The following is a 14,354-nucleotide window of genomic DNA, read 5'->3' on the forward strand; positions in this document are numbered from 1 at the left end:
CGCTTGAGGCAGCTGCCCCGGACCCTAGAGGTGGGGAACTACAAGTCCCGGCGGGCGCAGCGGTCGGGCGCTTCCGGCTCGCTGGTCCCTTTCCCGGCCGGCGGCCGAGGGGGCATCATGAAGTGGGCTGGCAGCGCTGCGGCTCCCAGGCAGCCGCGGGCGGGTGAGTGTCCCCGCGACGCGCCCGGTCCGGGGCTCGCGCCTCGGGGCCGCGCGGTGGGGCGGGATCTGGCGCGTCGAGGTCTAGGCGAGGCGAGGCGAGGCAAGGGATCGGGCCGGGGGGGCGGGGCTGAGACGGTCGGGGTCGGGGTCTGGGTCCGTGTCGCTGTCCGTCCGCCTGTCAGTTGTCTGTCGCTCGCTCCGTCCTGTCCTCGCGCGTTCTTTACTCATTCCTTCTTCCTGCATTCTCCGAGCCGCCCGCGTGCCATACACTGTTCTGGGCGCTGGAAGACTGCGGAGAAAATCGTCTCAGTTCTCCCGAGCTCGGCGTCTGCTGCAGGGTTCCCCAACCTCCGCACCATCGACCACGCGGCCCGGGTCGCTCTTTGCTGCGAGGGGCTGCCCTGAACATTGTAGGATGTGGAGCAGCCTGCCTAGCTCCTGCCTGCTAGATACCAGTAAACACCCCCACTTCCTCAGTTGCAATAACAAAAGTCTCCAGGCATTGGCAAATGTGTCCTGCGGGCCAACTCCCCCCGTCCCTAGTCTAGACAGACAGGGTGGAGGGATTGACAGTAGATAGACTCATGGGGAGCGGCGGTATATGCTGTGAAAGAAAGAAACAGGATGCTGAGAAAGTGAGTACTGGCCAGGGGTCGGGGCGGCGCTGCCGTTAGCCAAAGCCTGGTGGAGAAGCAGCCAGTCCTGGGACGTTGCAGGAGGAGCATTCCAGGCAGAGGGAGCCAGATGTACAAAGGCCTAGGGTGAGAAGGGGCCTGGCGTGCCCCAGCAAGCACTGGCAAGTGGAGAGGTGAAGTCGATGAGGACAGACCAGGTTCACAGGATGCCTGGCAAGTGGCGTGGAGGAAGAAGCGCTGGAGAGGCACTTCGGATCTAGGTCTGGTAAAGAGCTTTATGTGTGTGCACCAAAGACTTTGGAGTTCACTGGGGAAGCAGGAGAGAGGGAGGCTAGGGCATCCTCTCCTAGTCCCCACTGGGGTCCAGCTGTCATGGCATCGTTGCCTTGAGCCAGGCCAGAGTGGTCATCTGGGGTTGAGTCTGGAGTCAGCAGGGGCCTGCTGGATCCCATCCTGCTTTCGGAGTGGGGGGGCCTCTCACTTGCTGAGGAATTTCATGGCACCCCAGCCTGTATGCCCACCTTTCTCACTGCTCCTCTGACCTCTTCCTGGGCACTAGTGCTCGCCAAGGGAGGAGACTCCCTCTTCCTCATTCCTTCTCTTGGGGCCTCTCCCTTCCTAGACCCCTTCCCTGTGCCTCTGCCTCTCTATTGTGAATATCCCGACTTCACTGCTCTGGGCATTTATAGTTCTCTGGAGAAGTCCTGGGCCCCTCGTCCTGAGGGGGAGCAGTGCTTTGGGCAGCCTGGCCGAGGGAGGGGAGGGGCCAGGAGTCGGAACCCCAACTGGATGCCCCAACCTGAGGGTCTCTGATAAAGTGACTTTCTCTGTGGCTCACTGGTGCTGTCATATTTCTGGAAGTGAATGGAAAACTTCAGGGCCTTTGGTACTCACCGAAAAGTGCCTGTGGCAGATGGAGTGGCGACTGGTGGGACTCCTGCACGTCTGTCTGCCTGTGTCCCCCAGCAGGCTCCTAGCTCTTCCTGGGTCAGATTCGTGTTCAGCCATCACATGTCCCTACCCTCCCGCACGGGTCCTGGCACCCCGTGGTGTGACTCTCGGCCAGCTGGTTGGGCATAGGAATGAGTGATTTGGGGAAAGGAAGAAGGTGCAGTTGAAGGACCTGCTGGCCAGGAGACATGGGTAGCCTGGCCCTGGGATGCAGCCGCTCCCCGGCTTGGCATGGGACTGGTTCAGGTGCTGCCAGGGCTCCTGGATGTGTGGCAGCCATGGAGGAAGCAGAAGGAATGGGGCTCTGGTCACCACAACATGGACTGCTGGCTGTGTCCCAGGGTGGCCTCTCCGCCTTCCTCGGTCTCCATGGTCCACTCAGCAGAGCTGCCATCTGCGGTGCCTTCGCCTTCGCTCTTTTTTTTTTTTTTGAGACGGAGTCTTGCTCTCTCACCAGGCTGGAGTGCAGAGGCACAATCTCGGCTCACTGCAACCTCTGTCTCCCAGATTCAAGCGATTCCCCTGCTTCAGCCTCCTGAGTAGCTGGTACTACAGGCGCATGCCACTACGCCGGCTACTTTTTTGTATTTTAGTAGAGATGGGGTTTCACCATGGCCAGGATGTTCTTGATCTCCTGACCTCATGATCCCACCTCAGCCTCCCAAAGTATTGGGATTATAGGCATGAGCCACTGCGCCTGGCCAATTTTTGTACTGAAAGGAGAGGCAGGGTTTCACCATCTTGGCCAGGCTGGTCTTGAACTCCCGCCTCGTGATGTACCTACCTTGGCCTCCCAGAGTGCTGAGATTACAGGCCGCCCAGCTGTGCCTTTACTCTTGACGGGTGCATCTTCCCTCGGCTCCTTCCAGATGGGGGTCCGGCTCTACTCCGTTCTCTCTCTCGAGAAGCCTGAGGCCCGGGAGGGGGGCAGCTTGCCCAGACACAGCTGTGAAGTGGCAGAAGTGGAATCTGAACCAAGCTCTGTCTGAGCCCAGTGCCCGGGGCCTTGTCCATGGTGTCACACCGTCTCCCTGACAGACACCCTGCTGGGTCAGGGAGGGCAGGTAGGGAAGGCCAGCACATGCCCGGCCTGAGAGCTGTTGTGGGACTTCACCAGACACTCGGTATGGCTCATGCAGGAGGAACCTATGGAGAGGGACCCACCAACCCCTTGGCCTTCGATAGATCCCCCCGCTGTCTCCAGCCTTGCTCCCTGGAGGAGGGGGGGTACAGCCAGGTGGGGCAGGTGAAAGGGGAAAGTGGACACTGGGGGCTGGGGCTGTTCACGTGCAGACCCGGACACCCCCGGCTGGAGGAGGCCAGCTGCCTGGGAACTCGGAGTGGAGGTGACCCAACCCTAGAGGCACCCAGGTGGGAAGTGGGGGGCAGCTACACAGAGGCCCAGGACTGAGGGGCATGGGACAGTGTGGGGAAGGAGGGGGCAGTGCAGCTGGCATGAGGGCGCTGGGTGATAGCATGGGTCTGGTGGTCTCTGCCCTCGTGTTCCTGTTACCTCTTTGGGTCCACATCTGGCCAGTGTTTGTGTCAGCTCCCCGCTGCTGCAGGGCAGAAGGAAGGAGGGAGCCTGAGAGACCGAACCACACAGGAAGCAAATGAGAACACAGCCCAGGACTGGGGTGCGTGGGCTGAGCGGGGGCACTACTGGCCCTTGGCTCTTGGGCAAAGCTCATGACCTGTTTCCGAGAGTCCGAGGCCCACGTGATTTGTATGAGAACCAGAAACACACTCCCCAGCTCAGCTGGCTGAAGCTGCCTCTCTTCCTGTGTCCCAGAATACTCTCCCCACTCTGGATCCCAGTAGCCTCGTCCTCCAGGAAGCCCTCTGGACTTCACCAGATCCCCACACAATAGACAGCCATGAGATAGGGGAAAAAAAGGACTGAGAGATGTTGCCAGCTCCCAAGGGGCTGGAGGGGCAGCAAAAGGCATCCTTACTGTGAAGTCAGGGTAAAGCCTTGGCCGAGCTGGGGGCACCTCCTCCCTGCAGCAGAGGGAGCTGTGGACGCTGGATAGGCTTGGCCAGGGAAAGACAGGCTTGGAGGCTGGGTGGATGCGCTAGAGACAGAGCTGGGGGAGGAGTTCAGAGGCCTCTGCAGAGCTGGGGCTGTGGGTGTGGTGGGCAGGGACAGGCAAGGGGGGCAAGGTCCTGGGCCTTGGTGCTAAGAGGGAAGGGAGGTCGGAGTCGACCTCAGACCAGGGCCTGCTGGGGTTCTGAGGGTATTCTGAGGACCAAGGCAGGCAGAGGCCAGGGACACCCCAGGGGCCTTCAACATCACACCCTGCCTATTTGGGATGGAAAAAGCGTTCTAAGGGACGGCAGGGAACAGCTGCGGAAGTGCGTGTGGCTTTGCTATGGCAACCAGGACTGTTTCTACAGAATTCAGCGGCCTGGGCTTGGGCCAGGGGACTGAGGCAGGGGCCGGGCTGGGGCGGGCAGTCTGTGGGTGCCCTGGGTGGGCTCTGTGATGCCAGGGGCCGTGCTGAGAGCTCTGGCTGCAGTCCAGCCACACATAGTCCTGTGGCAGACCAGGCGGAGACTTCTGGAACCATCCCAGGCTCTTCCCAGGGCAGTGGTAGGCCTGACGGGCACACCCATCCCCTGCTGGGTTCACACACGTTCGGGGGACCCCCACACCCCACCTGCTCCAGGTTGCTGGAGGAGCTACTTTAAGGCCAGGTCTGGCTCCAGCAGGGAGCTACATCTGGAACCCCCAATTCCCCCACTCAGCAGGGTCCCCCTGGGCTGCTGCCAAGTGGGCAGGGACCCCTGACTCAGACCTCCTCCAGGTGTGTCTCTGGGGATAGGGGTGGGGGTTCACATCCCACATGCCCCCAGGGCAATGCCCCAGCAGAGCCCTCCAAGCCCAGCTTGGGGGTTGCTGGGGAGGGGCTCCTGGGGAATTTGCTGAAGCGGGTCTGGGGTGGAGGTAGAGAGGGGCTGAAGAAGACCTCCAATTCCTTACTGCACAGTGGGTGCCCCCAGAGCCCCGGGAACCCCTCCTGTGTGGATATGGGGTGGACAAAGACCCTGGGCCTGAATCCCAGGCTCAGGTGAGGTCAGGGAGGGGCTGCCCTGCATTGGCCCAGGGTGGAGGGAACGGTGGAGAGCCAATCCTGTCCCTCCGCTCTGCACAGTGCTGCCCCACGCACCTCGTCCCTGAGGCTCACAGAGCACTGGCCTTCCCCAGGTGGATGCTGTGCTTCCTTAAGCACTTCTCTCTTTCAAAGATCAAATCCCCCTGGAGCATCCAGCGTGGGCTCTGTTGGAGGGGCAGGCGGTGTGGGCAGGAGGCGGTCCTCAGGCAGACTTGGTGGGGACCTGGAAGGGAGAGGCAGGGGGGCTGATGGGGAAACCCCTTTCTCCACACCCAGCTGCCCCCCCATGGCTTTTCCCAGTTTGGGAAGAGACTGATTTTTTTTTTTTTTTTTTTTTTTTTTTTTTTTTTTGAGACGGAGTTTCCCTCTTGTTACCCAGGCTGGAGTGCAATGGCGCGATCTCGGCTCACCGCAACCTCCGCCTCCTGGGTTCAGGCAATTCTCCTGCCTCAGCCTCCTGAGTAGCTGGGATTATAGGCACGCACCACCATGCCCAGCTAATTTTTTGTATTTTTAGTAGAGACGGGGTTTCACCATGTTGACCATGGTTGGTCTCGATCTCTCGACCTCGTGATCCACCCGCCTCGGCCTCCCAAAGTGCTGGGATTACAGGCTTGAGCCACCGCGCCCGGCCAGGGAAGAGACTGATTCTATGAAACACATCCTCCCTTCCCCAGCGCTGGGAACTGGAGGGCAGAGAGGCCAGAGAACCAGAGGGCAATTCCCACTCTGGTTGACAGCTTCCTGCCCAGCCAGCTGACAGCCTCAATGACTGTGGGGTGGGAAAAGAGGTGCTTCCCCTGGTGGAGGGGCCAGGGCACCCCCCAGGACAGCGTCCCAGCCATCGGGGCATTCTGAGCTATTGTGCTTTCTATTTGTGGCCTAAGGGACCCTCTCCCTCCTGGGGAAATCGGTATTGCAAAACCCAGCCCCTGGGCACTGGGCCGAGGGGAGGCCTCTGGCATCCTGCTTAATTCGGAGGTGGGAGGGGGATGGATCTTGCCTTAGGGTGGGACACAAAAGTTCTTCGCTGGTCTCCTGCCCAGCGTCCTGCCCACCTCCGTGTCCCTAACTGGGGCTAAACACTGAACCCAAGTGAACTGGAAAGCAGTCTCTCGCGAAGTGCAGCCCCTTCCTCCATCCCCCTCCCTCCTTCCCGCTCCGCTGGTGCTCAGCGGGGTCTTGTGCACCCCCCACAGGTCCTGTGGTGTTGTCTCCCTCCGTGGCCCGGTTGCTCTTGGCCAGCTCGGACTTTCTGACTGATTTGCTCGTGGCCCTGCATGCCTTTCTGTTCACTTCACTTCAGAGTGAGGGGCAAGCCAGACACTTGCTCTCCCAGACTGTGAGACTGAGCAGCAGGCACTGGGGCCAGCCCGGCCTGTTGTGGGGAGCGCTTGCTAGGGTCCTGGCCACCTGGGCCCCAGGCAGGTGTTAAGTGGCAGGGCTTGAAGCTGGCCCTGGGGCCCTGGAAACTTGCAGTGCAGCTAATGGTTGGGTTTGTAAATTGCAGGTCACTGTCTCCTAGTGGCTGTGGGTGATCCCCTCCCTGCTCCCCTGGGGCAGGAGCCAACCTGGAGCTCCTACAAGGGTTGAACCTCCTGTGTGGAGTCATGGAGCCCTGCAGTTCAGCCTGTCTGGGCCTCACCCCAGCTGGGGAGGGTGGGGTCCTTGGCAGCCGAGGGTGATTCCTGCATGCCTTCTCCCTGCCCCCAGCTACATGAGACTATGGGTGACCTTCACGGGTTCCAGGGGCAGGCCCACCTCTCTCCTATGCCTTCCTCCGTGCACGCAGCTTGTGCGGAGTTGGGCTCTGGTGACTTCACCCTGCAGGTTCTTTCTCTAGAATGTGGCCGGTGTCTCTCCATCCGCTGCTTAGTGCTGGCTGGGTCGTGACCACACCTGCCGTGGCAGGAAACAGGTTCATCTTGTCTTAGCTGGTCCCCAAGTGACTGGGTCCTGCCATGTAGGCCGTACCCTGGGCCTATCCACCAAGGCCCAGCCTTGGCCACAGGGACATTCAGCCTGGAAATGACTGGCTGTGATTCAGGACCCAGAGGAGTAGAGAGAGCCAGGTAGGGGTCCTTCCACCTCTGAGGCAGAGCTGGGTGGGCTCTTCAGGAGTTCAGAAGGGCTAAGCCTTGAGGGATAGTGACACAGCCACCTGGCCATCTGGGACTGCGCATACCTGGGGTGTATGGGGGCCAAAGCGCCTTGGCCTTCCGTAGGCCTGCCCCAGCTGGTGCTGGTGGTGGAAGGTGCTCGTGGTGGAAGGTGGCTGCGGCGGCCCGAGGCGGGTCTGCACACCTGCAGCAGCCCAGCTGGCTCTTGGGGGCCCAGGCTCCATCTCTCAGGCTCCTCATCTGTGCTCCACCCACAGGAGATGCTGCCCAAGGACCCTAGATGCTTCTTTAGAGCATGAGCTCGGGCAAGAGTGCCCGCTACAACCGCTTCTCTGGGGGGTCCACCAACCTCCCCACCCAAGACATCACCACTGGGGTAAGGGTCTGCCTCTCTGCATGCCCAGCATCCATAGCGACCCGGTACTGCCTGCAGAGCTCCCAGCACAAGCCCCTTGCTAGCTCGGGTCTTGGGGAACGGTGCTGTGTGTGTGTTGCTGGGGCATGTGAGTGCCACACAGAGTGGCCTGGTCGCATGTTAAGCGTGTGAGTGGGGTTCACATGTGCGTGTCCTCCTTCTGTCTGGGGACGAGGCCAGGTCTCCCCCTTCTCCCTCTAGACCAGAATGGAAACGACCTTCGGACCCACCTTTTCGGCCGTCACCACCATCACAAAAGGTGAGCCCTTAAGCCAAGGCCAGCCCAGGCTGGGAATAACTAGGGCACTCCCACGCCCACCCTGGAGGGCACTTCCTGGTGGGCTGGTGTTGGGTGTGGGCAGCCTAATGCCCCAGCCTCTGTTTCTCAACAGCCTCTCGGCCCTGGGTCTCCCGGCTGGACAGGAGCTGCACATCCAGCTCCTTGTGCCTCGTGACTGTGCTGTGCCCTCTCCCCCTGCCCTCTTTGTCCCTTCCAGGGAGGCTGCCCTGACATCCCCAGCACCACCACACAACCCTGTCCTTGTCATGGTCCCAGGCTCCTAGCCAGCCGCCAAAGGTCCTATGTGCCCAGGGGTCCTCTCTGCAGTTTGGCCCTAGGGCTTCTGTACCAGTGCTGCACTTGCTAAATATTCATAGGATCTCTAGAGGGACAAAGAATAGAAAAAATATATATATTCATAGGAAAGGAGAGAGTGGAAGACGGCCATACATCTGTTATCTTTTTTTTTTTTGAGACGAGTATTACTCTGTCACCCAGGCCAGAGTGCAGTAGTGTGATCTCAACTCACGGCAACCTGCGCCTCCTGGGATCAAGCCACCCTAACATCTCAGCCTCCCAAGTAGCTGGGACCACAGGCACCACCACACCTGGCTAATTAATTTTTGATAGAGACAGGGTGTCACTATGTTGCCCAAGATGGTCTCAAATTTCTGTGCTCAAGTGATCCTCCTGCCTCGGCCTCCCAAAGTGCTGGAATTACAGGCATCAGCCACCAAGCCAAGCCCAGTAAATCTTCACCTGCACATAACCACTGGGCAGGGTACACAATGGAACCCTGAAGCTTCCCTGCCCTGCTCCTCATCCTATCCCCTAAGAACCAGCGTACTGTGCTTTGAACCCCAGCACTGAGCTCAGGGAGGCCAGCCTCCTTCCCGAGATGCAGGGCGGGGGCTATGGGGTGACTCTGTTTTTTCTCCTTTCTGGCACTCTGCCCTTTGTAGAAACACACCAGCGGCTAATTCGCTTTTTAATTGCTTTCCCGTGGTTTCCTCTGATAAACCTGGCCATGGAGTCACAGGGCCACCGAGGACACCTGCTGACACCAGCACCTCTTTGCTGCTGGTGATCCCCTCAGGGGCTCTACAAGGGCCCTCTTTTCTTTTTCTTGGATGGTTCCTTTGGAGGAAAAAATAAATAAATGCCACCCCCTAATCCCACCCCCTAAGAAATGGTGCCTTAATTTTTCATCTACCTTCACAAACCCCGTTGGCCACTGTCACATGGTGGAAGGCACCCAGGATGGGGAAGGGCATAGCTGCTGCACCTGGCCCCTTGGCAGCAGGGATGGGCAGAACCAGGCAGCAGGGTGCCCACAGGTGCCCAGTCACAGGGCAGCCTCTTAAGGCCTCAATCTCAAGCCCACGACTGGTTGTGACATCTGAGCCTGGCTGGTCCTGAGGCCAGGAGGTAGCGTTCTCTGGCTCCCACGTAGGCTGCCCTCTGGCCCTGGCCAAGCTGGGGTGACATGTGGGCAAGAGGAGAGAGGGCACCTCAGCTCCTGCCCCAGGGGAGGCCACCAAGGCTAGGGCCCCTTCCTGGTCCTGGCTGTGCCAGACACACCAGGATGCAGTCCCAGCCCTTTCCCATACCAGCCCCACACCTCAGCCTCAGCTTCCTTCTCTGTAAGTGGAGGCTGTCAGAGAACTCACCTTGAGAGTCAAATGAAATGGTACCTCCTGCTGCTGCCAGGCAGCCTTCAGAGTGATGGCTTGGCGTCAGCCATGGGCCTCAGCTGGCTCAGGCTGGGTTGCAGGGGAGCTTGTAGAGTCCCTTCTGAAAGAAGACCCTGCCCAGGGTAGGCAGGGCAGGGGCAGGGGCTGGGGCTGCCGGGCTCAGCGCTGGGACTGTCCAGGTGTAGGCTGACCCCAGCAGCCAAGCTCCAGGCACTGGTTTGACCTTGGGAGGAAACTGAAGCTTCCCTGCATGCCTTCCTGCCTGCCTGGCCCTGGGGAGGGCTGTGAGCTACGGGGATCCACAGGGCTGGGTATCCAATATGGGCTCCACCTCCCCTGCATCTTCAGAGAGAGACGCCGCTCAGGCGCCAGCCCTCTTGCCTTGCAGCCGACGGGACCAGCACCTACAAGCAGCACTGCAGGACACCTTCCTCCTCAAGCACACTCGCCTACTCGCCACGGGATGAGGAGGACAGCATGGTAGGTCCCCACCCTGAAGGAGCTGGTGTGAGCCTCAGCCTCCTTTCTGGGGGACCAGCTCCCAGGAGGAGCTGACAGTGAACAGAGGGGAGGAACAGCACCTGTGGGTTCCCCGAGGCCTTACCATACATGGCTAGTCTGTGAGAAAAGGGTCTCCCGGGGCTGGACTGTGGGTGGCAGGAGGCAGCCAGTAAGAGCAGCTGGGCCCGAGAGTGTGGCATCTGCAGGCCAGGATGAGGCATGTTTGACTCCATCTTAAGGGAAGTGGGAGCCACAGAAGGTTCAATCAGGAGAGTAACACAATAAAATAAATGCTGTGAAAGCTTGCTCTGTGGCTGGGTAGGGAATGAGCGGGGTAGCTAAGTCGAGGCAGGGTTTGAGGAGGGGTCCTGATGAGAGGAGGGAGAGGAAACGTGTGTGGACCTAAGCTGTGGGGACACCAGAGGCAATGGGGTGGGGGCCGCAGAACCTGTGCTGAGTGCTGGGGGAGCAATTCCCCGTTGCTGGCTGTGTGGGGTGCAGAAGGGTTCAGGGCAGTTAGGGGCTGGCTGCTGGCGCCTGAGCCCTGTGGCCAGGGTCTCAGTGGCCATTCCCTGCCATCCTGTTCACTGGCACCCATTGCTGGGCTCTGGGGGGCAGGGGCGCCTCTCTCTAGTGACTCGGTCACCAGGTGTGGCAGCCTGCTGGCCCCCTTTGGACTGAGGCCTCTTTTTTACTTTCTAACAATAACAGGAAAAGTTTTTTTGTTTTTTTTTTAAATCGTTTTGTTTTTGAGACAAAGTCTCATTTTATCACCCAGGCTGGAGTGCAGTGGCGCAATCTCAGCTTGACTGCAGCCTCCGCCTCCCAGCTTCAAGTGATTCTCCTGTCTCCGCCTCCTGAGTAGCTGAGATTACAGGCGTGCGCTACCACGCCGGGCTAATTTTTGTATTTTTTTTTTTTTTGAGACGGAGTTTCACTCTTGTTACCCAGGCTGGAGTGCAATGGCGCGATCTTGGCTCACTGCAACCTCCGCCTCCTGGGTTCAGGCAATTCTCCTGCCTCAGCCTCCTGAGTAGCTGGGATTACAGGCACGTGCCACCATGCCCAGCTAATGTTTTGTATTTTTAGTAGAGACGGGGTTTCACCATGTTGACCAGGATGGTCTCGATCTCTCGACCTCGTGATCCACCCGCCTCGGCCTCCCAAAGTGCTGGGATTACAGGCTTGAGCCACCACGCCCAGCCAATTTTTGTATTTTTAATAGAGATGGGGTTTCCCCACGTTGGCCAGGCTGGTGTCAAACTCCTGACCTCATGATCCATCCACCTCTGCCTCTCAAAGCGCTGGGATTACAAGGCATGAGCCATCTTGCCTGACCAGAAAAAAAGTTTTTAATTAATTGACCAAAGACAGCTGTGTGCCGGGCACTGTGCTAGGCCCTGAGGATGAGTTGGGTTTATCTGGGCCCCTTCCCTTGGGCCTCTACCTCCCTCAGTCTCCACGACTCAAAGGCCACGAGTCCGCCACCCCTGTGGTTCCCACAATTGCCTGCTATCCCCATGGGTCATGATGGCTTTAAGGAGGGGTGGGTGCCTTCTCTGTTTGCTGTTAGGCCCACACAGGTGGTCCCCCTCCTGCCCTCTCCCCTGCCCCCAGGCCTGGCCGCTGTCAGCCCCTGTTCCCAGGAGGGTGGGAGACTCTGGGGTAGTGGTGGGCAGGGCAGGCCAGAGAGAGGGGTTCCCATGCCAGCTCCGGCTCTGCTGTCACCGCTTGGGCTCCCCCTGCTGCCATGGGGCCTTGTAACTCACTTCCTCCAACTGCCCTCTGCTCCCCACGTGCTGTTTCCATGCAGATGGGCCCTTGGGACCTGAAGGGAGGTAGGCACACGGGACATAATGCTCCCTCCGCCGGCCTCAGGACTGGCTCTGCCTCCACACTCTGTGGGTTTCATACCCAGGCCGCCAGGGAGGGGGCCAGAGGCTCAGCAGAGCAGCAGCAAGCAGTGCTTGGTGGCCCCAGGTGACTGTGCGCTGGAGCCAGGTCCCTCTGCAGTCAGAGCACTAGGAGAGGAGCCTTGGGCAGCTGTGGCTCTTGGAAACTTCTGGAGGTTTCCAGGCCAGAGGGGAGAAAGGGGCAGTGCCTGCCCCTCCCCCTGGCTCCCTTGTAGGTGGCTGAGGCAGAAGCAGGCACCTGCAGCCCTCACTGCTGCCCTTGGGAGGCTCAGCTGAGGCTCTGTGGGGGCCTGGCCCTGCCTTCCCTTGGAGCCTCCCGGCTGTGCCTGGTGTCCCTGGCCAGCTAGGCCAGACCAGCAGCCAGTCCCAGGGGGGGCACCAGGAGCCCAGCCGCCTCTCCCTGCCAGCCTTCCTGGCCCCTCCATCCTGCGGTCACGGCCTCAGCTGCCTGGGATTGGCTGGTGGAGGTGCCCCCTCGGCGGCCCACATTCCCTCACGGGAAGCAGGAAGCAGCCCGGGTGTGTGGAATTGAATAGCAGGAAGTCTCTCCATTTACACAAAGAGAGGTGGCAGGCCTGAGCGGGCAGCCCAGCACCAGGGCCCAGGCCGCCCGGGCGGGCAGGCAGGGACCCGGGCTGCATCAGCTCCCCATGCTCACCCACGGCCCCTGTGGACGACGAGAGTGCCTGCGGGGAGAGGGGTGGCCCCAGGGGCGCCGCTGCCCTCCCATTTCTGCCGAGCTCAGTCCTGTCCTCCCCACGGCCCCGACCCCATGCAGAGCCCCCTGACGGGTGCCTCTCCCTCTGCGCAGCCCCCCATCAGCACCCCCCGCCGCTCCGACTCCGCCATCTCCGTCCGCTCCCTGCACTCGGAGTCCAGCATGTCCCTGCGCTCCACGTTCTCACTGCCTGAGGAGGAGGAGGAGCCGGTAGGTGTGGGGGACTTCCAGGCTGTCAACCACAGCAGCGGCATGGAGGCAACTTCACCTCTGCTGTGCCAGCCCAGCTCATGGAGAGGGTGGCTGGGCCTGCAGTGCTTGCTGGTCCGAGGTGGGGACACCAGGGCCCAGGCCAGGTCCCCTGGGCACATTCTCCCACTCCCCCTTCTCAGCACTGCCTGGGAACTGGCAGTGGGAAGTATGGGGCTCCAGCTGGGCCCTTTCCATTCTCACCCCAGGAAGGAGGCGGGCGAGGGTACACGAGACCGATCAGCTGGACTCACCCTCCTGGGTTGAGCCCTGCCTCTGGGGTCACAGGCCTTGCTCTTCCTCCTAGACCCTGATTAAGCCCCCCAGATCTAAGCAGGCCTCTCTCAGGATGTGCCCACATCCCCAGAGGACAGCCAGGCCTGGATAGGAGAGCCTGGGTGCTGGGTGGTGGCGGGGCTGAGGGTGGCCTCCTGCCATTGCCTGCCTTTCCTGCTCGGTTCCAGGAGCCACTGGTGTTTGCAGAGCAGCCCTCGGTGAAGCTGTGCTGTCAGCTCTGCTGCAGCGTCTTCAAAGACCCCGTGATCACCACGTGTGGGGTGAGCCTGCCATCCTTCCTAGCCCCCATGCTGTGGAGGCCCCCACAGGTCCTCAGGGCCGGCGCTGCTGTCCCCTGACCTGTGGAACTTGAGACTTGGGCGAAGCCTGGTCTGACTGCACTGGGCTTGGGGAACAGCGAGGCCTGTGGCTATTGTGGCCGTGGACTTGGGGGAAAGAGGACCTTGCAGCCGCCCTCAAGTCTTCCCTTTGCCCCCACAGCACACGTTCTGTAGAAGATGTGCCTTGAAGTCAGGTAGGCTCGTGCCCCGGCCCAGGCCTGCCAGTGACCAGGCCCATGGCTGCCGAGCAGAGGCGGGCAGCTTCTCCCTTGTCCTCTGCACTGCATCTGGGCCTCTTTGGCCTCTGCTGGGGTTGGAATGGGGCTGCATCAGTCCCGGGGTCACTCAGGCTGAGGCTTGGGACCTCCAGGAGCAGGGTGGGGTCACCCCAGACTCAAGAGACCCCACAGTGGGTGTGGGCCGGTGCTCCCTGGGGAAGCCATTCTCACTGGTGAGGCTGTGGACCTCCCTCGAGGTGCCGGCTCCTGCCTCTCCACCCTCTGCCCTCTGGGCCCCTACCCCATGCTTTTCCAGGCACACCTGAGAGTGTCACAGGTGACACTCCATCACCTGCTGCTCTTTCTTGGTGGCCCAGCTGTGTCCCCATACCCATGTTGTATACCTCAGAGGGGCAGAAGGACAGGAGATCTGGCCGCCACTAGAGGCGCGTGCCCACCTGGGTGAGGGAGCGTGTTCCAGGCAGGCCGTGGGGATCAGCATAACCTCCTCCCGCAGAGAAGTGTCCCGTGGACAACGTCAAGCTGACCGTGGTGGTGAACAACATCGCGGTGGCCGAGCAGATCGGAGAGCTCTTCATCCACTGCCGGCACGGCTGCCGGGTGGCGGGCAGTGGGAAGCCCCCCATCTTTGAAGTGGACCCCCGAGGGTGCCCCTTCACCATCAAGCTCAGCGCTCGGAAGTAAGTGCCGCTCCCTGCCACCTTTGCCTCCCTGGGGGCTGCCTCTTGGGGCTCTGGCTCAGGC

General features: G+C 60.7%; 1 protein-coding gene across 4 annotated transcripts in view; it reads left to right on the forward strand.

The window, feature by feature from the left end:
* Positions 1-38: 38 nt before the first annotated feature.
* Positions 39-14,354, forward strand: part of TRAF7 (TNF receptor associated factor 7) — a 19,849-nt gene continuing 5,533 nt past the window's right edge. Inside the window, exons 1-8 of one of the 4 annotated variants that reach the window (XM_010339067.3) lie at positions 39-163; positions 7,242-7,360; positions 7,601-7,658; positions 9,762-9,853; positions 12,566-12,715; positions 13,219-13,311; positions 13,532-13,565; positions 14,107-14,290. In XM_010339067.3, coding sequence (XP_010337369.1) covers positions 7,280-7,360; positions 7,601-7,658; positions 9,762-9,853; positions 12,566-12,715; positions 13,219-13,311; positions 13,532-13,565; positions 14,107-14,290 — 692 coding nt within the window. In that variant the 5' untranslated portion in view covers positions 39-163; positions 7,242-7,279. Of the gene's footprint in view, positions 164-7,241; positions 7,361-7,579; positions 7,659-9,761; positions 9,854-12,565; positions 12,716-13,218; positions 13,312-13,531; positions 13,566-14,106; positions 14,291-14,354 lie in introns of those variants that run through there. The other 3 variants (XM_003928403.4, XM_010339068.3, XM_074381753.1) reach the window with 3 other exon arrangements.

Source organism: Saimiri boliviensis, chromosome 12 (genome assembly GCF_048565385.1).
Source record: "Saimiri boliviensis isolate mSaiBol1 chromosome 12, mSaiBol1.pri, whole genome shotgun sequence".
In the NCBI taxonomy this organism is placed as follows: domain Eukaryota; kingdom Metazoa; phylum Chordata; class Mammalia; order Primates; family Cebidae; genus Saimiri; species Saimiri boliviensis.